The sequence below is a fragment of the Syngnathoides biaculeatus genome, chromosome 4 (genome assembly GCF_019802595.1).
Source record: "Syngnathoides biaculeatus isolate LvHL_M chromosome 4, ASM1980259v1, whole genome shotgun sequence".
Taxonomy (NCBI): domain Eukaryota; kingdom Metazoa; phylum Chordata; class Actinopteri; order Syngnathiformes; family Syngnathidae; genus Syngnathoides; species Syngnathoides biaculeatus.
The window spans coordinates 7,550,465-7,573,292 of record NC_084643.1 but is presented as its reverse complement, the minus strand read 5'-3'; the positions used below and the strand labels follow the sequence as shown (position 1 = coordinate 7,573,292).

The window sequence follows — 22,828 nt, the reverse complement described above, 5'->3', positions numbered from 1 at the left end:
ACACAGCGGGTGAGTCGTTTTACTCTATTTTAGCACGACAATGCAGCGTTTTGGAAGAAACTCTTTATTTGATAGTCTTCACACATACACAAAAGAGTCCAGCAAAGAATAAATTCTACTCACATATGTACCCACCAGCTCCATCAAACCTTAGAAGTGTGGAAAATAAGTTTGTATTTGACATTAATACTCAAAATCCCAACATTGACTAGTAAACAGTGCAAATGAGTGTCAGCCTAAGTGAAGCTAGCCATTTTTTCCACTGAAATATTATTGCACTCAGTTAGGCAGATACATACAATTGTCACGGACACGCCGCGTGCTAGCTTTGTATTAGGTTGACGGCAATTTTGGTTACAAATTCCGCTTTCGATCTGACACAAAATAAAAATTTAAAAAAAAAAAAAAAAAGGGGGGTGGGGGGGAGACAAGGACATTCAACTATTGGTTTACATTCCGCCAGTGGAAGCTGCCTTGTTAGTCTTGAAATGCAAAGAGGTATATATTTTTTAATATCAAGTTTGGAACCTCTGTGAATTTAAAAAAAAAAAAAAAAAAGTTAAGATTTAACCACGTAAGACTGCGTTCAAATGCAACACTTGATTCTATGCACGTGATGAACAGAGAATATGTAAAGTGGAGAGCAGTAAAAAAGAAAGGGAGGGGGCATAATATTACGATATTGTTCAGATAAAGGATGAATTTACAGAAGTAAATGTACAGCACATATTTAAAACAACCCTGCTCTAGTGTGATAAGTGGACGTTTCCAGTGTACAGTTTATACATATATATGTACAGCATATAACCTGACATCAAAAGACCAAAAGGCATGTTAAAGGCGAACACATTGAAAGTGAGTTTTTTTTTTTTTTTTTTTTTTTAAATGGTGGCTCTGCAAAAATTGAAAAATTCCAGGCTTGACAGCAAGGAGGTAGGTTGTATTATTAGGCAAAAGATCGGTAGTACCATAAGACCCTCCTGAAAATGAAAACTAACCCATGACGACGTCCAAGTTGCTACACAAAACCAAATTTCCCCCGCAGTGTAAACCGTGATTGTGACGGTGAAGAAAGTGAACCACGTGTGTGTGTGTTTCAAAGGCTGCTTGGTTGCACCAGATTTTCCTTCGCGAACGAAGGCAGAAACCGAGGCGGGGTCGTGCGTTTTGTTCACATTCTGACGCACGAGTTGCAAAGAGGACACGAAACGTGTGAGGTCGTGATGCATGAAAAGAATAAAGTCCACCCTAGTTGTGTGTAAGTAGTGTTTTTTCTTTTGATATATACGTGTATCAGAAATTTCCTTGACAAACATTGAACAGACACGAGTGCGCGTGACACAAATAGTGTTCCAAAACAATTGTGCAACCACGTCACGGAATTGCTAAGCAGACTGAAATGAACTGAAAGGCACGATGGCGCTAGCACTAAAAGAGCTGCTACGAAGGTTCCCTCCCATCAGCGTCAGGTCCACTTAAAACACAAAACAAAAAAAAAATAATAATAATAAATTTGGCTGTTAAGCAACGAAGCCAGTCACATGATTAAGTCACACAGAGAGCAGACCCTCCCCCCACCCCCCACCTGTACATAAATTAACCATCGAGAACACAGACAAATGGCAACCGCTGTAAACATTAGTTAAAAACAGAAGGTTTAAAATGGCCGCCGGCTACGTTAGCAGCTTCATTCAACAATTAAACACCAGAGACTTTAGTACGATATTTCACAGCCTCGGTAAAACGACGAGTAACAAGATGTGTCACGTTGGTTATTGAGCAGAAATGATACGCACCGAGACCCTGATCAAAGCCCCCACCTCAACAGGCTCAGAGGACACGCCGGTCAAAATAAACCCGCTGGCCGAAAACACGTCGACGACGTCACGTTTTGTGGTGATCACGACGCAGCAGCTCCGGTTTCACCGTTTGAGGTTTTACAGTTGATTTAATCCGATTCGATGGGCCTGAAGGGAGGGGAACAAATGCTGAGTGGATCTCACACCAAAGTATCCCATTTGTGTTAAGAACCCACTTTAGCATCTTAGTTTGGACCGAAGACCCCGCCCGCCTCAACGGTCCTGGAGAAATTCTCTAGTTGATGAAGCCCATTCATTTTCGTCAGAACGCACCAGCTAAGCTTTCACAGTTCTAAATCTGCCTCGACGGGACTGGACGATTCACATTTCTTACACCTGCTTGCTGTGCGTCATAATTGTATAATAAATATATCATAGATCACAATTTAGCAGCTCAGATCCGCATCATCAGGCCTGGATCTATCTTTAAAAAAGAAAAACCTTAAAAATACCCCACCCAAAAGGTGATTACGTTAACATCCTAGAGCCGGTTTGACAATTTAGACCAAATAATCCCAATTTTGTTTTCTCGAGCCTGGAGGATCCGTAGCGCTTGCCGTAATTCATTCTAACGCGTCACACTAGTGTTGAGCATCATTGAGCTGCAAGAAGGTTTTCACAGTTTGGACCTAAGTCCCTAAAAATCAAGCGAGTCAACAGGCCTGAACGACACTATTCACTGGAACTCATTCCAAAGTGTCCATCACATCATGCCGGCTCAAGCTTCCCCAATTTGGACCAAAGACCCTGATCGAAGCAACCTCGAAAGGCCGGAAGGACTTTAAAAAAAAAAAAAAAATGAAAAAAAACTTCCCTACACGTGTGCCAAATTTGCCAAAAGGTCCAAAAAGAGCGCCGAACGTGGCCCAGTTGCACTCAGAAGGCAAGCCTCTTGGCGTTGACAAACTCCTCCAGCTGGACTTTGCCGCCGCCCAAGAGGCCGAACGCCGGGTACATCGTCCCCGAGCAGTCCACTTGCCTCTCGTAGACGCAGCGCATATTGTCCGCGTCGTAGAAGTACACGCGGCCGCTGTCGTAATCCAGGCACACGCCCAGGCGCTGGGGCATGGGCAGCACGCGGTCGCCCGAGGACGCGGCGGCTGAAGACGAGGGCGACGCCTTGGGGATGAAGAGCTTGCCCATCCCCGCGGTGAGGAGGGTGAAGGGCGGCGAGAGGTCGTAGCACGCGTCTTCGCTGCCGCTGTCGTGACCGCTGTCGTGGTCGTACCTGGACGGGAAAATTATTTCAACCTGATTGAAAATGCAGTTTTCATTGGAAACAATTAATTTTATGAATGACACGCTCCATAAACTAAGTTGAAGTACATTTTATTTTACCTGACAGGGAAGACAAGTGTTTGTTTGAAGGAAGTATTTATGATAAGGCAACTGGCCACGAACTGAGGCACGGTATTACGGCAGCAATTTATAACCACTGTGCTGCAAAAAAATTAATACATCGAATAAAATTTCATTTAAAAGTCCCACATTCGTGGCATTTATACCACTAAGGAGTGACTTCCTAAAAAAGTGTGCATTTTTGTCATACAAGTAACCAGAAAAAGGCCCCTCAGACCGCTACTTCTGTTTGACCCAGTTTTGTATCCGCGTTGTCCATATTTGGCTAAGACCGCTCCCTTTCCACTGATTGGTTGCCTAATTGTAGAAGACCAACTTGTGAGAACGCAAGTGTTTGTTTTGTTGACAGCGCTGGTTCAGGAGCCAGTACCGTAATTTCCGGCCTATAAGCCGTGACTGTTTCCACACGCTTTCAACCCTGCGGTTTATGCGGCTAATTTGTGCATTTTTTCCCAACGGCCGCAAGGGGGCAAGACTGGTGGAATATATGTGCCGAGGAAGTGACTTTTACCGGCCCTGTTAGCGCTGCTTTAGCGTGTTACTGGCGTGTCTCAGTGATTTTTACTAGTATGGTTTGTTTTTGTTTTTTTTTAACCCGGCCCTGTTAGCGCTGCATTAGCGCGATGCTGGCGTTAAATATCTTGTATTTCAATGTGGGCACTTGCGGCTTTTACACACGTGCAGTTTATGTATGTACCAAATGGTATTTCCTTTACAAATGTGCTGGGTGATGTTTATAATCCGGTGCAGTCTGTAGGCTAAGAAATTACGGAAGATAAATTGGAGAAATTCAAATAAGATCATTTCAGGCCTCTCGGCAGAAAAAGGTCTAGCGCTCAGGAATGCGTGGACAAATTTAATTCATGTCTAACATGTTTACCGAGGCACCGCATGGACTAAATTAGATCCAAAATATTGGAAAAAGTTGTTTTCCCCACATTAAGGGAGCTTCAATTGGTCTGAAAATTCATGTCGATTTACGACAAATCTCTAGTTATCAACAGCAGTGACGTGGAGTGGTAGGAGAACAATTACATTCTATTCCACAAGATGGCAGAAGCTAAAATTAAACATAAACCTTAAAAGTCCACAAGATGGTGGCAAAGGGCTGTCTTAATAGGAAAATTGTGTCAAGGAAGTCTGCTGTCACTTGTGGAAATCTGTAAACCGACGATAAATTTTGGATGTCAGGGAGAACCAAAGTTTAACCTCGGTTGCACACTTGTGTAATTTTTTGCAGAATCAAATAAGACACTTGTAAGAGTTACGTTGTATGATAAGATTTAAATTATATTCAATTTCGTGAGATCATATTTGGAGGTATATTTACAGTTTACACTATGAATACATATATGAAATATGGTGAAAATGTTTTATGAAACAAATATTCAATTTAAAAATTATTCATTAAAAAAAACGTCAGTTAAAATTGGAGAGAGCAATGCATCATCATAAACAAATACTAGCGCTGACAATTTGAATGCACACAATTGAAACGACTGCTAGCTTTTTGCAACTGACAATTGTCAGAAAATGTTGCAATCCAATAAAGACATGGGATCCATTTGGGATTTTAAGTCAGTGACTGATTTTAAATGTGGAAATATGGGGAAAAGAATACTGTTTTCAAAGTAGTAAGTAATTACACCGTAATAAAAGTCACAGATAATGCGCTACAATTACAATAGACATATGTCAAATTTAAGCTATGAGAAAGGGCGTCTATCGGAGAATGTACAGTAAGCCCTTCACAAGTTAATGCTGCTTCTTACATAACAAGCTTAGCAGGTAAGATTGTGTTGTGACGAATTTATAACGTGCAGCGAGGCTGGAGTGTACCTGGGGCTGCTGGTGTCTCTCGGGCTGTGAAACCATTCCTGCAGTTTTGTGTCCGAGACCACGCCCACTTTGACCATGTAGGAGTGGGGCTCCACCTTGAAGGCCCAGTAGTGTCTGCAAAATGGAACACCAGAACATTAAGACAATCGTGGCTTGCGTACAGCACATAAAATAACTTTACATTCAATTATATGTTGTTGTAGAAATATATAGAGTATATACTAACTAACTAACTGGTGAGGATATTGTAAAAATACCTGAAATGCTTTACCTCGAATAACTGTCACAATAAGGTGGGGGGGGGGGGGGGCAAATGTCCTCAGATGCACAATAATAATTAAAAAAAAAAAAAAAACTGACCGTGTTGTGGCGGCACTGTGGGGCAGCTAGTAAATCATTGGCCTCTCAGTTCTGAGGACCCGGGTTCGATCCCGGCCCGGCCTGTGTGGAGTTTGCATGTTCTCCCCGTGCCTGCGTGGGTTTTTTCCGGGTGGGAACTCCGGTTTCCTCCCACATCCCAAAAACATGCAACATTGATTGGACACTCTAAATTGCCCCAAGGTTTGATTGTGAGTGCGGCTGTTTGTGTCAATGTGCCCTGCGATTGGCTGGCGACCAGTTCGGGGTGTACCCCACCTCCTGCCCGTGGAAAGCTGGGATAGGCTCCAGCACTCCCCGCGACCCTCGTGAGGATAAGCGGGAAAGAAAATGGATGGATGGACTGCGTGGGCTGTGGCCTACCTTCCCTGAGAGATGCCCGTGTCGCCTATGATGTAGTCCAGGCAGACGTAGCTGCCCGTCTGCACGCGCTCCGCGGCGAGCAGGAAGGCCACGCCGGCCACGCTCTCCACCGCGTCCCGCCGCTTGCTGAGCACCAGGCGCTCCGTGCTGAAGCCGCACTTGTCGCTGAACAGGAAGTCGAATGCTGTGAGCAGAGAGAGCCACGTGATAAATTCCCTTCAAGTACAAAATTGGGTTGAATGAGTCACATTTAACTCAAACTTTGTGTTTTTGTTCTTCAATCAAACTGTTTTTTTTTTCTCAATTAAAGATTTTAATCCAGACAAATACATCTGTTGAAATCTAGTTTTTGATCATATGACACATGACCGTCTTGTGACAAAACCAAATGTTTATATTTATGCTTATTTCCAAATATCAAAAATTCACATCTGCACCTCTTTCAAACAAACAAGACTTGACATTCATGAATCAATGCAGAACATTCACGTCGTGCAAGTGTTAACACTGGACACATGAGGGCGCTGTTTCACTAAAGATGCGCTTCGGCTGGCTGACTCCTCCCTCAAGTAATGTAATCTAGTGCAGCAACACTTCATTTGGAAGGAATTAATTAGCTTCTATAAATAGTTAGTGGGCCAACATCCCATGAATGCACCCTGTTCAATCAACCACCGCGTGGGTAGACAATGTGGGGTCTGCTCCAGGGAGGGACACGTTCATTTGTGTGCCTGGGAAGTCCTTTTCACAACTGGGGCATACTTCCAAACACAGCCTACGCGCCATAGCAGAGCTACGTTTACAATCAGAGGGCACGGGTGTCAAACTCAAGGCCCGGGGGCCAGATGCGGCCCGCCGCAAGATTTTATGTGGCCCGCGAAGGCACAATCATGTGTATCAACTTCCACGATTATTGTTAAAATCTGAATCCAAAATTCAAATTGTCATATCATAAATGAGATATTGCACGCATTTTTGTGTTACACAACAACGATAGTTGAAAAACCCATTACCCTTGAGTTCTGATTCCAAAACTAGTAGGTAAATTTAATGTGTAAATATGATGGGTCAATTAAAGATTTTTATGGTTTCAGTCATAATGGCCCTCCGATAGAAACTGTAACTACAATGGGTTTGACACCCCTGATCTAGGGACTAAGAACTGCTACGAACAGTGACGAAAAACACGAGTCTCACCGACTCCTTGGATTTGTTCTATAAATCTCAGTTTCATTTATGATGAAGTGCTTCACTGTTGTTCCCTTCTGACTCGGGGAACAGTGATCACTCCTTGAAAGCTTGCCTCTCTTAATTTGCCTTTTTTTTTTTAAACTTGGGGGCACCTTGAGCAGTCACCTTATCATGTCGGCTTATCAGGTTTGTGTGTGCCAGTGATCCTAGGGGCCAAGCTGTCTGGGGCTTCACACCCTAAGGTGAGAGACAAAAATTGATTTGGATTCTGGAAGCGGGGCTCGAGAGCGAGCACCCGGTGGCCGGGCCTGCACCCGTGCACAGTCCGAAAGGGTAACATGGGTCCCCCTTCCTGTGGGCTTACCACCTGTGGGAGGGGCCATAGGGGTCAGGTGCAGTGTGAGCTGGGTGGTGGCCAAAGGCGGGTGGGGGGAACCTTAGCAATCTGATTCCCGGCTACAGAACAGACCGGCTCACGTACCATTAATGCAGCGATCGCCCCCTGTTGTCTCCGATAGCGTGGGAAGATCCAGGTCCGACCTGCCAGACCCAAATATAGTGTGCGAATCCCGTGTTAGAAAGAGTTTCAACTCCCGCCTCTGGCAGAATTTCACCCACGTCTCTGGAAGGGCATCGAGTCAAGAGTTTACCACCTTCAGCGGCTCTATTGCCGAGGCAGCCTGCCGGAGCTGTGGCCGGAAGTTAGTTTGTGCCTGTCGCGGCGGCAATCTCCGAACCCATTGGTGGTCACCAGTGGTGAGGGATGCCGTCAAACTGAAGAAAAGAGTCCTGTCGGGTCTTTATGGGTGTGGGACTCCAGATGTAGCTGGCGGGTACCAGCAGGCAAATCAGAATGCACAACTTTGATAGCTGGTTAGGGTTAATTCTGCGCCACTATCCTGCGTCTCGGGAGAGGAAAACAGAGCACCATCAACACTTTGTGAATGGGGCGCTGCTGACCTCGACTGTGGACGTTGAGTGTCGACTGTGGGGAGAATACTTAGAAGACGACCCCAATTCCGCAAACATGCCTTCCCGAGAGGAGAGGCTCTAGAATATTTGGGGTTGTGTTCACTGAGGTGGTTAAAAAGCTCTTCGGGGTGGCTGAGATGCCCCCGAAGCTCCTAAAGGCAACCTGACAATGTTCTTTCCGCCTTTGGAATTATGAAAAAGGACTAAAAGATGAAATTTTACAACGTTTTGTGGAAGATGAAGTCGTCCCCCCCCCGAGGTTGTACATAAAAGACCAAGGCGAACAGATGCTGTATTGCCTTGCCGCGAAAAAGGATAAATATAGCCACACGGGCTCTTTGTGTGTGTCCTCTGTACTTCACCCTGGCTTGAAATTCCTCCTCATTACCGATGCTCAGTGAATCCTTCCACGATCCACAGAGCACAGGAATGCAGATGCGGGAATCGCAACATGGGCCTAAATCAAAGTCCAACCCGGGTGACCATCCCTATTTCAGTCGCTTAAAAGAACATTCAGCTATTGAACGCTATTCAACCATTTTTTTTTTTTCGCCGACCAAGGACTGACGTGGATCTTCTGTTCCTGGTTTGAATTGTGAACTATTCTGTGAAACGGCACATTAGCACCTCACGCTAGCTCCCGTCTGCGTATATTTCTTTGACTAGCCCCTCCTCAATAATCCACCCACATACACTTGTGTTCGAGTTGTGTGAAAAAAAAAAAAAATAGCACCATGGTGATCGGCCAAAACATCTTTGTGCTTCATTGCCTCGATTGTGTGCCTTAGAATTGGAAAAACTAAACAGCAAAGCATCTGTTATCCTTTAAACTGTGTGGGAACAAAAAAAAAAGGGGGGGGGGGTGGATTAGACGTTATTTTAGTCATTGCTTAGAACTAATTAAAAGGGAATTCCAGTGGTTTGCATTAACAATGTATCCAATAAGTCATGTAATATGTATTCTATCTTGACAATGTGATGCTAAATCCTCTCTCATTCAATAGTGTTTTGAAAAGATTTTTTTAATCAACAATTACAAAATTTTCAGGGGCGCTGCCATTTTCCTGAGTCACATGACCTACGTGGGCGCATGTGACGTGTTGCGTGCCGTTCCAAACGCTCGATTACACGGGACACCATTATGCCCAGCGCTGATTTCTCGGATTTATCCTCATCTGATGAAGAAATGGCAGTATCTGTTGATCGGGAAGATGGAGGAATACTTCCATACACAGCCGCGAGCGGCTCGGCCGCTTGGTTGATCGGGAAGACGGAGAAATACTTCCACACAGATTTGAACCCGTGGATGTAAATAATGTCGCCCGCGAGAGAGTTCCGCCGCTCAGCTGTAAATAATGTTCAATATTCGGATGGTTCTTCAGGCGGATTTACGCGGAGACTGACTAGCTCGGCGGGGATCGAGCTCACGGCTCCGCTGCTTTGTATGGAAGTATTCCTCCGATACTGCTGTTTCTTCATCAGATGAGGATAAAGCAGAGAAATCAGAGCTGGGCATAAATGGTGTCCCATGTAATTGAGCGTTTGGAAAGGGCACGCAACACGTCACATCGGTCATGTGACTCGCGAAAATGGCAGCGCCCCTGAAAACTTATAATTGTTGATAAAATTTCCTCAAAACAAAATTAAATGAGAGGATTAAACGTCACATTGTCAAGATAGAATACATATTACATGACCTATTGGATACATTGTTAATGCAAAGCACTGGATTTCCCCTTTAAGTAGACAAGTCATAATAGTCCCATTAATCCTGCACATAATCATTTTTGTGAGTATTAATTAATAAAACTCAATGGCCGAGCCCAGGAAGCTCTCCAGAATGTGCTGAAAACACCAACGCTCATCACCTGTAATGACTGGTGGGAAGTACGGACAACTCATCGAGGACAAATACTCTGCATACTTCTACCAGAGCAATTTTTATCCAGATATCTACTTGAGTAAAGTGCGAGAACTTTAGCCACCTATCGTAATAAGTGCTTTATAATGCGTATAAAGTTTCTTACTGGGTGCAGGTGGTGTGTGGAACGTGACCTCGGGGCTGTAAGGGCTGAACATTGAGTTCCTGCAGGTGCGCACCCTGAACGCATACACGCTGTCGGCGTCCAGGTCGCACACGGAGTTGCTGGTACCGTGCACGCGCTCAACCGCCTGCCAGGCGCCATCCTCAACATCCTCTCGGGACGGGGGCCTGCTCGGGCCGCTCAATCTGAACACAACCCATGTTTCGCTGAAGAAGGTGCTTCAATGCTCTTAACTACAAAAGCGAGAGTGGACCCCACCTGCGGTACTCTAGCAGGTGCTGGTCTGTGGGTTGGTGGTCATCGGACAGCTTCCAGAAGATGGCGGCCTCGTTGTAGACTCTGCTCTTGGACAGGTCGATCATTGGGGGGTCCGGAACTGAATGGGGAGAAAACCACAAAATTTTCAGATTAGAAGGAATTGAGCTTTAAATGCAGTCACACAGCGAAAAATACTCAAAGAAAAAAAAAAAAAAACTTTTAAAAGGGGGGAAAAAAATATCCATTTCATTTTCCAAGCCGCTTATCCTCACAAGTGTCACGAGGGTGCTGGAGCCTATCCCAGCTAACTTTGGACGAAAGGTAGAACAAAACCTCAACTGGCTGCCAGTCAGTCGCAGGGCACGTATCGACACCACCGCTAAGCGGGAATTGATCCCACACCGCTTGCACCAAAGTGAGCCACGTGTACCACTACACGATCCGTGGCGGTTCCCAATTCAGATTTAATGTGTAACGTTTGGGAGTTGCAACTGTCAGAAAAAGTAGCTCCACATGCTGGGTGTAACTTCATGAAAACTGTTCAAGGTAGCCGCACGCAGCCCCCTCGTCATAACGCCGCACCCAACCGGGGGGTGGGGGGGGTGCCCTCCAGTTTGAAAACCACTGCCATAACCTAATTTCTGCAAGTATCAAAGGGTAAATTCATTGTTACTTACTTTTTTTCATGACTAAAAAGGAAGGCAGACAAACGTCGTTCAAATAAGAATTATAAACCTGGAAGTTGCGTAAATTTAAAGCAGGAAGTGTGCCACTGAAAGCGAGTCTTCATTAAAGTTCAACTTCTTTTTACACTTACGTGAAATGTAGGAACAAGTGCTAAAATGCTTAATTTTACACTGAGTATTTATTGCTATGTAATTAAATTCACCAAGCAGATGCTAACAATTAAACTTTTTTTTATACTTAAGTGAAATGTCGGAACATGTGCTTAAGTGCTTAATTTTACACTATTTATTGCTATGTAATTAAATTCACCATGTGTTGCAGTCGAAAGCATAACAGCGAAAGATTAGCCTGAAAATGAGCTGACAAGCATGCCTGTTTCCGCTCCCATTGCATGCGTGCCAGGCGTCCTCTATTGGCAAGAAGTTTCATTTTATTTTGGTTTTATGATCGTTTGTGTTCACACTTGTGCGTTGTCTGTACAGTCAAAGATGCACAATGGGAACAGTTTGAGGCCACAGGGACAAATGGTTTCTGGTTTCTTTTGTCGGCCATTCGGCCTTTAGCGCTTCCGCTGTACATGCCACATTTATGGTGTTACGATGCGTAAATCGAAAACTAAAGTGATTGACAAACGTCGAAAGCAGTTGATCTCATTGATTCTCTAAGACGGCTCAATGAAAGTTTTTAAATCTGCTCCTTGTTGTACTTTACAGCGAGGCAAATGAATGTGGTCGAGAATATCTTGCATAACATAGCTCAACAAAACAACCAACTACTACTACTACTACATTCATGAGGGTACTCCGATGCGTCACTGTCGCCATTTTTTTTTACCCCAAAATGGGGCAGCGGGTCATCAGACATTTAAAGACCGTAGTAAGGGACAGAGGCGCGTAGCAGACGGAGCGCAGCATGGCCAAGTTTCACCGCAGGGGGTTCAGATTTCTCTTTTTCCCCATCATCCTTTGTTCCCGCTACATACAGGAACTGAGACTCATTTTTCACTAATGAGCCAGTGTCCACTCGAGATGGAATTGTCTGCGATATGAAATACAGTGAAACGTCAAAATCAAATCAATCTGCAATCGCCCCAATCCCAATTCTATGTTATTACTTCATGAAAGACACTTAATTTAGGTAGTAACTTGGCAACTTGGCTTGGACATTAGCCAAAAAGCTAACTGATGCTAGTTCAAAGAAGATTGTAATTTTGACAGCCAACTAACTGGAGGATGCTACTTAGTAACTTAATTAAATGAACACAATAACTGGTAAATAGAGGAATATTTTCTCAGAAGCTGCGTTGGTTGACGCAGTTTGTCATCTAAAAGAGGTTCGCCAGTTCATTCGATGAAGGATGCTCTGTCAATTAGCAAGTGAGTTGGAAAGCTCACAAACAGAAGGGCATTAGTTAGCCAGAAGGCAAGTGACGGCATTTCTGTTCAATTTGATGAATAGTTAAATGAAGATTTGTTGCCCTGGAAATGGCTGTCAACCACTTCAGGATGGACCCGCACCTCTTGCCCAGACACAGGTGGGATAAGCTCCAGCAGGCCCGCAACCCGAGTGAGAGTAGACGGTAGAAAGAAAAAAAACATTTTTGATGGCTCACAACTAGTTTGCTTTCAATTAACTTTTGAAACTAACATCCTTCAGTTATGTATGGCTAACAGATTGTTTGTCCTTCATATACTAACCAACCAACTGTGACTACATTTATAAACACCCCTCATTTCACTAGTTTGTCACCTACCTTAATGCTCCCTTCAATTGAATAAATAAGGTCAAATTTTGGCCAACGGATTAAAATTAGCCGACCTACTGCCACTTGATTAGCAAACAAATCTTCCTCTGTTAACTAGCTTGCTAAGACACATTGAGTACGCTAGCTACCAAACTAATATCCTTCAGCGACATGAATACCGTATTTTCTCGAGTATAATGCGTCCTGAAGTATAATGCGCACCCCCAAAATTGACCTCAAAAAAAAAAAAAAAAAAAAAAATCAGGAGAACCCTTCTTACCAATGTACAATGCGCACCACCAATTTGCTGCTATATGCTCAAAATAATGGGAATTATTTGTATTTCTATTTTGGTAAGTTTGGATTTTTGTTTGCACTTCTATTGTTTTAAAAAAAAATTGTCTGTAGAACAATCATGAACAATAATCTTTGTGCATGTACTGCTGCATCGGTAATATACAGTATATCTTGGGATAGGCCACAGGACATGCTTCTCCTGGTCCCTGCAATTGTCAGAACAGAATTCCTCCAACCAACTCAAATAAATGCTCAACAGTGGCATAACATTTTGTTAATACCGTGGATAAAACCCCCCCCAGGAGGTTTACCGTTCAGAGTTCAGGTTGGTGGCGCACATTACCGTAATATATATAAATCTGTAACATAAGACATTGACTATCACGTAGAAATTTACACGTATACTTTTTTTTTTTTTTTTTTATATAAACCATTCTATGGACTATGTGATTGAATTTATTTTTCATCCATACCTAAATATAATGCGCTCCATTGACTTTTTGAAAATATTTTGAGAATAATATTGCGCTTTATTTTCGAGAAATTACGGTAAATGAACAGATGTCAATCTGTTATTAACACACGATTACTTAATACCCAAACATCTAAAAGTTTGTACCTTGTGTCTGTAACTAAAACTTAAATATCTTTCAGTTCACGACCTCACTCACTAAATCACCTGTTTGCTAACCAACTTTCATTCTGGGGTTTAAGATGACTTATAAAAAAAAAAAAAAAAAAAAAAAAATGCCAGAAATGTTAAAATACGTAGTCAAATAGATTGACCTTTGTAAAGGAGCAGCCCTAAATAGTACAGCAATACAGCGTGTCCAAGAATGACATTCCCATACTTAACTGCATTACAGGTCACTTTTTACGTTTAAACCTCTGATGTATTCATGAAAGCAAGACTCTTAAACAGTAGCACAGTCCAATTAAAACCTCAAGTTCATTACAATGCGTTTAGTAGTGATACAAAGCAAACACTCGAGTGTCAGCCTTGCTCGTAGACCCCCAGCGTTGACACTGAAGGAATAATGCAGACGGTTTTAGCATTGCTGACATAGCAAACGCAGCTGAGGCCTCTTTGGCGCGGCGCCAGCCTCCTTTTGAGTGGACGCAAGTCAACAGCTGACAGCTGCCAACGACTCTGAGCAGACTGACAAGCGGCCTCCAAAATAGACACTCGTTTTCTTTCAAAGTCCACTTTTCAAATGAATTGGATGAATTGCAAAGGAATCTGTGTAGACTGCGTTAAGTTTTAAAGCAGGTGTGGGGAAATTTCTGCGCTCAAGGGCCACAACTGACTTAAAACGGAGAAGGGCTGTCATTCATAAATCTGGAAGGAAAAAAATAAACAATTCAGTGAATGTTCAGTTGAATACAACATTTCTGCTGCATGGATTCACTCCAGCCACTCCGGTCTCATCCCATACCCTAAAAACATGCATTGGACACTTAAATAACCCCTACGTGTGATTGTGAGTGCAACTGCTTGTTTGGTTTTATGTGCCCTGCGATTGGCTGGCAAGCAGTCCAAGGTGTCTCCTGCCCGAAGATGGCCTGAAGATGGGCTCCGGGGCTTCCGCGACCCTTGTGAGGATAAGCAGCTCAGATAATGTATGGATGGATCTCTTCATTTCTACGATTTGTGTATGAATTTATAAATATTTGAATTATGATTAGACAATTTAAAATACAGAAAAAAAGTTATATTAAGCCAATTGGATCAATTTAATAGTTCTTTAATTTGAGAAATGAATCTAAATTTTTGAAAAAGTTTAAAATACCAATAAATACTTTATTTTAATAATGAAATATTCATTATAATAAATTTTATTATAATCGATCAACCAATTAATAGGGTGAAAAAAAGTATATTTTTTTTTACAAAAAATTCACATATTTCCAAAACATAACCAATTATTTAATGAGAAATCTATTTTAAATTAAAGTTTAAAATGCCTATAAATGCTTTTTTAATAATAAAGTATTAATTATGATCAATTTTATTATAATCAATTATCCATTTAATGGGTACAAAAAGTTAGGTATATATACATTTAACAAAAAAAAATCCCATATTTACAAAAAACTAACCAATTATTTAACGAGAAATAAATCAATAAATAAATATAACCGAATTTTGTGATTCAAAAGAAAATGAATGCAACAAATATTACAGGACTGCAATGTAAATGGTCTGAATTTAAGAACAGAGGAGGCCGAATGTGGCCAGTGGATGAGACTGGTTCCACTTCTGCTTTTAAGTGTCTTTTATCCAAGTTTCCTGTCAGGGTTAATGGGTCTCTCATTTGACAAAATCAGCCTCCCGTGGCATTAATGCACTGAAATTATTTGATTGAAGCGTTGGCAGTTGAAGCGCCAGCAAAATCTCTCCCCGCCAAGCCTTTAAACCCTAAAAATCAGTGCACGTGTGCTGAGGTCCAAACAATGCAAGCGTGTCATTTTGTTGCTTTGCGGGGGAAAAAGAAAGAAAGCATTCTTCACAAAAAGGAATGTATTTTGGTAACTTTGATGGCAGGTCTTGTGGCGTGATAGACGCTCGATCGCTGTCTCAATGAGGACTCGATTATTTTAAGCCATCGCTTGGTACTCCAGATCATTTGTTTTTCCACAGGCCATTCATTTTGGTCAGACGCTTCCCTTTTCACTTTCGGAATCCGGTGGTAATTGTAGTTACCTCAGTTCACGGACACTTTTGTCCACAGTTAACTGTTGAGTCCGTTTGAACTCTGTTGCCGAACAAAACAGGAGCAAGTAATGAGGTGTGAAAGATGAGATTTTTAAGATAAAGAGTGGAGATTTAGAATCAGCAGCTCCAAATCCGAGACCATGGTCCTCAGTCAGAAAAGGGTGGCATGCCCTTCTCCAGGTCGGGGATGACATCCCTCCCCAAGTGGAGGAGTTCAAGTATCTTGGGGTCCTGTTCACGAGTGAGGGAGGAAGGGAACGGGAGATCGACAGACGGATCGGTGCAGTGTCTGCAGTGATGCGGTTTTTGTATCGGTCTGCTGTGGTAAAGAGGGAGCTAAGTCAAAAGGCGAAGATCTCAATTTACCAGTCGATCTACATTCCTACCCTCAGCTATGGGCACAAGCTGTGGGTCGTGACCGAAAGAACAAGATCCATGGTACAACCGGCCGAAATGAGCTTCCTCCGCAGGGTGTCCAGGCTCTCCCTTAGAGAACGGGTGAGAAGCTCGGTCATCCGGGAGGATTCAGTGTCGACCCGCTACTCCTCCGCATTGAGAGGAGCCAGATGAGGTGGCTGGGGCATCCGATTCGGATGCCTCCCGGACACCTTCCCGGTGAGGTGTTCCGGGCACGTCCTACCGGAAAGAGACCCCAAGGACGACCCAGGACACGCTGGAGAGACTATGTCTCTCGGCTGGCTTGGGAATGCCTCGGGATCCCTCCAGAAGAGCTGGAAAAAGTGGCCGGGGAAAGGGAAGTATGGGTATCTCTGCTGAAGCTACTTCCCTGTGGCCCGATCCGGAAAAGTGGTTGATAATGGATGGATGGATGGAATTAGATGGAAAGATTTACTACTAACTACTCAACCAATTTTCAAGAATGTGTGGTATGGTGAGGCATGGGTCACAGAGCTATCAATAACTAAAGGTTAGCTTCACACTGATAATGATTGTTCCTCTTGTCAACATAAGAACATTCATTGATTTTAATTACAAAAAAATGGTAACACCATTGTCGAGCAGGGAATGATTGACTTTCCACACATCCCTCTCACCACAATCATTGGATGATGACATCAGATGGGTATTAAAACAACGTGAGTCAAAGACATCACCCCCTCACTTGTCAGCTTGTTAGCCAACGACAAGGCGTCGAGATTGAGTCAGCAACGACCCTTTGTGTCTTATTTCGGCGTTTTGAGAACTGACGACGTCGGCTCTTTGCTCCGCCTATCAGCATTGTGTGCGTGTGACGTGACGTTACCTCCGACAAAGCACATCTCTTTGAGGAGGGTCTCCTCCCTGCACGTGTCCAGCACAAACTCGTCGAAGGAGGGGTCAGCTGATGGGTGGAAAGTCCTTAGCGATTCGGTGGCCTTCTGGATTCTGAAGAGAAACACACAAGCAGTTTTATGCTCGTGGGTATTTGAGGCATTTTTACTTCTTTCTTTCACAAGAGAGTGATCGGTATCATGATCCTCCAAGTCCAAAGGTTCCGTTCTTATCCAAAGCCGCTGATGGAGATCAATTAGTCGGCTTATGTTGCTTACTGCATTTAGTAACATGGCTGCGCATGGCTTGGCGTGATTATGTTCTTCAGCCACACTAATAAAGAAAAACATAAGTAACTTAGTGTTTAAAAAAAAAAAAAAATGCACCTGACGTGTAGCTGCTTGGCAGTCTGTACAAAGCAGGACTGGTCAGTTTCTTTGAGTACCTCCTGAGCGTAGCCCACGAGGCCACTGTTCTCCAGCATGCCCTGGTACTCCTCCATCTGGGAATATGACCCAAAAAACACACAATTTAACACTGAAATAAGAGGCTTTCACTCCAAGTTCCAAATTGTGAGCACACAGTCAGAATACTTGCGAGAAGGGACACAGAAGAGCACCAAACATCCATCCATCCATCCAACAGTTAAAAACAAAATTACTTAGCACTTTTGCATTAATCAAAAATATATTTATAAATCAATAAAAACAGTAAATTTCAAGAAAAATAAATAAAATACAAGTGAAATTTATACAATTAAAAAAATAGGAAATGATACCATTATAATGCAATTACAGAATAAAATAAATTTCCGTAATTTCCGGCCTACAAGCCGCAACTTTTTTCACACGCTTTCAACCCCGCGGTTTATACGGTGATGCGGCTAATTTGTGCATTTTTCCCCTAACGCCCGCAAGGGGGCGCTCGAGCGGAAAATCTAAGAATGAGACTGGTGGAATATATGTGCCGAGGAAGTGACTTTTACTGGCCCTGTTAGCGCTGCGCTAGCCTTAGCGCTGTTCTAGCATCTCGTTGCTGGCGTGTCTCAGTGATATTTACCGTTAAGTTTTATTTTAACCGCCTGTGTTAGTGGTAGCGCTAGCGTCACGCTATCGTTAACGCTAGCGTTAAACTCTGTGTAGTGTTTTTCTTTTTAAACATCTCATGTTTCAATGTGGGCACTTGCGCTTTTACACAGCTGCGGCGTATGTATGTATCAAATGGTATTTCCTTTACAAATGTACTCAGTGAGGCTTGTAACCAGGTGTGCTCTGTAGGCCGGGAATTACGGTAATACAAGTATGATGAGTAAAAAAAAAAAAAAAAAAGCAACATATATAAATAAATCAAGAAGGAGCAGAAACAAAAATCAAACACCCACCTGGGATTTGAGCTGTCCCATGCGTCTGTTTCGAGACTGCTCAATGGATTTAAGCATCTCGGACTTTCTCTCCTGCAGCGTCTCGAACAGGCGCTCAAAGTGCTCGTTGGCCTGACGCTCTGCCAGCTGCCCATTTTCCTTTGAGACAAATGTGAAATATTACAAGCGTGCTCTCGGGAATTTTTTTTTCTTTTTTAATATCATGTGTGGGAGCTTGCATTTTATTCCAAATCAAGCACTTTTCAGGTTTCACTCGATGAAAACTATTATTATTAACACCACTGTAAATGTGCCATAAGTGACCACTGCCAATTGTCTCAAATGGCATCAAATCTAAGTATAATTATTTGTCATTATAAGTATTATACCTCTTTACCTCAATTACTGTACCACCCAGAATAGATGACTTTGTTACAAAGCCTTTGTTTGCAAAGGTTTTTCTTGTTTTTGAACAACCGCTGTTACACTTTAAAAACTCCACCCAGCGTCAAGATAAGAGGAACAAACTGTGACGTGCTTTAAAGGAACCCAATCTGCCATTTCCTTGTTTGTGTGGTTTACTTAATAAACTGGAATGTACCAAATACATACAGTATCCAAACAGGCACTGTGAAGCAACCCAACAGACGGGTTTTCAAAAAACTCCCACATCTTGTTCCCTTTAACTGACAAGTTTGCTACAAATACCCTTTGGAGTGGTACTTTTTTCCGCCTTCTATCAGTATAACATTAATATTCCGATAAATTTTAGATGCAGTGGGAAAAAGTGGCTTCCAATACAATTTATCAAGACAGAATATTGCCAAGTCGACTCTGTTCCCTCGCTGATAATACGAATTGCATGTCGGTGCATTTTATATCAAACACGACATGCAAAAAAAGGTGGTAAAACGGCAACTTTGACAGGCAGCGTAAAAGGGGTTTTTAATATTACTCCCAAAGCCAAAAACCGATGGGTTGACTTTGTCCCCCTTGTTCCATTAGATTCAGAATGGGAAAAATTGAAGGAAAATCATGGGGGCTACAATAAGTGTAAAATGGACTTGTAAGACGAGTCCAAGGTAGAAATTTGCCATGTCAGTGACATTTAGGCTGGACAACAATATCTTAAAATATCTTTTACAGACACTGGAAGAGAGGATTGTGACTCCAACTTGGCTTACAAAAAAAATGGAAATAAGTAAAGAGTTAACTTTTCTAAATTATTATTTAACCACTTCCCTCGGTTCCCGTTGGGTGTTTGAATTTGTGTACCTCTGTCTCACTGATGAGCTGCTCCAGTCCAGTAATCTGAGTCCTGACTTGGTCCTCTTTGCTGATGAGGTAATGGATACTCTTGGCCAGCTTCTCCTGTGGAAGGATAAGATGAAGATGATGGTGCGATCTTCAGGTGGCCAATATACCGTAATTTCCGGCCTACAAAACGCGCCCCCCCCCCCCCCACACACACACACACACACACACACACACACACACACACACACACACACACACGCTTTCAACCCTGCAGTTTATGCGGTGATGCGGCTAATTTTTTTCTAACGGCCGCAAGGGGGCACTCGAGCGGAAAGAGTGAGACCGGTGGAATATATGTGCCGAGGAAGTGGCTTTTACCAGTATGTTTTGTTTTTTAAAAAAAGCCCTGTTAGCACTGCGCTAGCGTTAGCTCTGTGCTAGCGTGTTGCTGCTGTGTTACTGTCATGTCTCCCTAATTTTGACTGGTATGTTTTTGTTTTTTGTTTTTTTAACCGGCCCCATTAGCACTGTACTAGCGTGTTGGTGCTGCATCTCAGTGATTTTTACCGGTATGGTGTTTTTTTGTTGTTTTTTTTAAACCAGCCCTGTTAGCGCCACGCTAGTGTGTCGCTGCTGTATTACTGCCATATGGCAGTGATTTTTTTTTTTTTTTTTTTAACCGGCCCTGTTAGCGCTGTGCTAGCGTGTTGCTTGTTGTTGTACAGTCTTTGTTTGTAAATATCTCGTTTCAATGTGCAGCTTTTAAATTGGTGCAGCTTATGGTTGTACCAAATGGTATTTCCTTTACAAATCTACTGGCCCGAAATTACAATACATAAACATTTATCTACGCCCACACAATCCAATAAAGTACATACACATTTACATGACGCCGCATTACTGCTCACGACGACCGAAACCTGAGGCAGCGCCATATGACTCTCCTTATCCCGTTTGACAACACAATGGACAAAAAGTCGTGAGGGACAAACACTTGCATCCAATATCAACACTCTTTCACTCAACCGATTGAATTTCACACAGATTTTGCCCAAAGGACAAGTCTAAACTTATCTTGTGTTCAAAGCTCTATGCAGGTCAGTGTTCCGCCACTACAAAAATCAAGTCATCATTCGCACCTCCATTCTATCTTTTAAATGATTTTTGGTTTTTTTTTTGTAAGTCAATTTGTGTTTAAAGAGCACTGTCTGGTAATACTTTGTATGGCCGCAGGCTGTCTGTTCTCCACCCTGTTAAACTAATAAACCAGTTCTCCGGGTTCTTTTGTCAAATTCTTTGAAGTGATGCTAACCGCACAGAAAAGAAAGACTGTTGTACTTATGCAAAACCAAGCCTCGCGCACGTTCCGTACCTTGAGAATCTTGTAGGCGTTGCTCATGGACGTGACCTTATGGTTGGCGTGGGTGCCTCCCAACTTGCACAGGTGGCACACAGGCCGCCGGCACACCTCGCAGTACATGTTCACCTTCTCCATCTCGTGCTCGGGACACATCAGCACCTGTGACAAACAAGAAAATATATATTTTAAAAAGAAGTTGAAGTGAAACAGGAATAAGCCCAAGACTTCCAGAAAGGACTGAGACAAGTTTCTTGATCCTGAGCTGGGTCTTAAAATAGAAACTGAATTCAGCATTCAACAAACACCAAAAAGAGAAGTAAACTGTTGCACATAAGATGGCTTTAGTAGAATATTTAGAAGAAACAAGGATTTAAAAATCAGCTCATAGGACAAATTTTAAAACAGAAAGTCGATTAGACTGAAAAAAAATCCACTGCATTGAAATAGAAATAAACGAAAAAAAGAAAACTGATTAAAATTCACTTGCAAAAACAAAAAAAAAAAAAAAGCAAAAGAAAAATTGATAAAGTGAGAATTTCATTTACCGTAATTTCTGGCCTCTAAGCAGTTACTTTTTTTCCCCACACGCTCTCAAGCCTGCGGTTATGCGGTGATGTGGCTACTTTGTGCATTTTTTCCTAACAGCCGCAAGGGGGCACTCAAGCAGAAAATGTGAGAGAGACCGGTGGAATATATGTGCTGAGGAAGTGACTTTTACCGCTGAGGCCTTGTTAGCACTGCGCTAGCGTGTTACTGCTAAGTCTGAGTGATTTTTAACCAATTTTTTTTTTTTTTTCTAGCATCAGTCTGGCGCTACCGATAGCGTTAGCGCTGGCGTGGCGGCCCTAACGTTAAACCGTGTGTACCGTTTTTGTAAATATTGCATGTTTTAATGTGGGCACTTGCGCCTTTTACACAGCTGCGACGTATGTATGTACAAAATGGTATTTCCTTTACAAATGTAGTTGGGTGATAGTAACCAGGTGCGCTCTGTAGGCCGGGAATTACGTTAATACAAAAAAAACATAACATTTTCCAAGCCTCTTATCCTCACAAGGGTGATTAGAATGCTGGAGTCTATCCCAGCTAAGACAAAACTAGTTCATTTACATGCATTCAGTCAATCATTGCCATTTATAGACAGATCACAATAACTGCAAATTGGTGTGTTTTTTTTCAAGCAAATAGCTAAATTCAGCTTCTTTCGAAAAGATGCAAAATGTGAATGTTGAATAACAAACCTCACGATAGGCAGGGGTTCACTGTACATGTAGAGTGCGACGTTATTTGCAGATACTTGCCTTGGGCCTGAAGTTGGTGGTGGGCCCCACGTACTCGTGCTGGGCCTTGGGCGTGCCCCAGGGGTGGTGCATCTTGAAGCACTCGTTACAGTAGCTGGCCTTGCAGTCCATGCAGCTCTTGGTGGCTTCTTGCTGCTGCGGCGGCTTGCAGATGTTGCACATGATGGCGACGGCGGCGCGGGCGGCCTGCCGGTAGCGCTCCACGATGCTCTCCAGGGTGAAGTTGCGGAAGAGCATGCTGATGCCGCGCTCGCCCAGGTCGATGTCGTGCTGGCAGCCCGGACACGCGATGGTGGTTACCCGGGGTGTCACGGACCCTCTGCGCCAACCCGGGGACGAGATTGAGCCTAGAGTGAGCAAACGTCATGTGAAGCTTTGCACTCGCAGCTTGTGTTTGCTGTTTGGGATTTTGTCTGAGGCCCTACATGTGAATACTGTTTGTCCTCAAATAGTGGCACGCCTCCCGCTCAAGGCAAATAAATGCCAATGGGGGGGGTGGGGGGTGGTTGTAATTTAATGTATTTGTTGACTTTGACACAAAGAAGTAACTTCTAACGCCACAGCGGTCAA

General features: G+C 43.1%; 1 protein-coding gene across 1 annotated transcript in view; it reads right to left on the bottom strand.

Moving 5' to 3' along the window:
* Nucleotides 1-66: 66 nt before the first annotated feature.
* Nucleotides 67-22,828, bottom strand: part of trim36 (tripartite motif containing 36) — a 35,721-nt gene continuing 12,959 nt past the window's right edge. The window contains exons 3-13 of the mRNA XM_061817991.1: nucleotides 22,259-22,605; nucleotides 20,970-21,116; nucleotides 19,616-19,711; nucleotides 18,362-18,499; nucleotides 17,367-17,482; nucleotides 16,973-17,094; nucleotides 10,265-10,382; nucleotides 9,989-10,191; nucleotides 5,799-5,982; nucleotides 5,058-5,171; nucleotides 67-3,087 (exon numbers count right to left, since the gene is read on the bottom strand). Coding sequence (XP_061673975.1) covers nucleotides 2,736-3,087; nucleotides 5,058-5,171; nucleotides 5,799-5,982; nucleotides 9,989-10,191; nucleotides 10,265-10,382; nucleotides 16,973-17,094; nucleotides 17,367-17,482; nucleotides 18,362-18,499; nucleotides 19,616-19,711; nucleotides 20,970-21,116; nucleotides 22,259-22,605 — 1,937 coding nt within the window. The 3' untranslated portion in view covers nucleotides 67-2,735. The remainder of the gene's footprint in view (nucleotides 3,088-5,057; nucleotides 5,172-5,798; nucleotides 5,983-9,988; nucleotides 10,192-10,264; nucleotides 10,383-16,972; nucleotides 17,095-17,366; nucleotides 17,483-18,361; nucleotides 18,500-19,615; nucleotides 19,712-20,969; nucleotides 21,117-22,258; nucleotides 22,606-22,828) is intronic.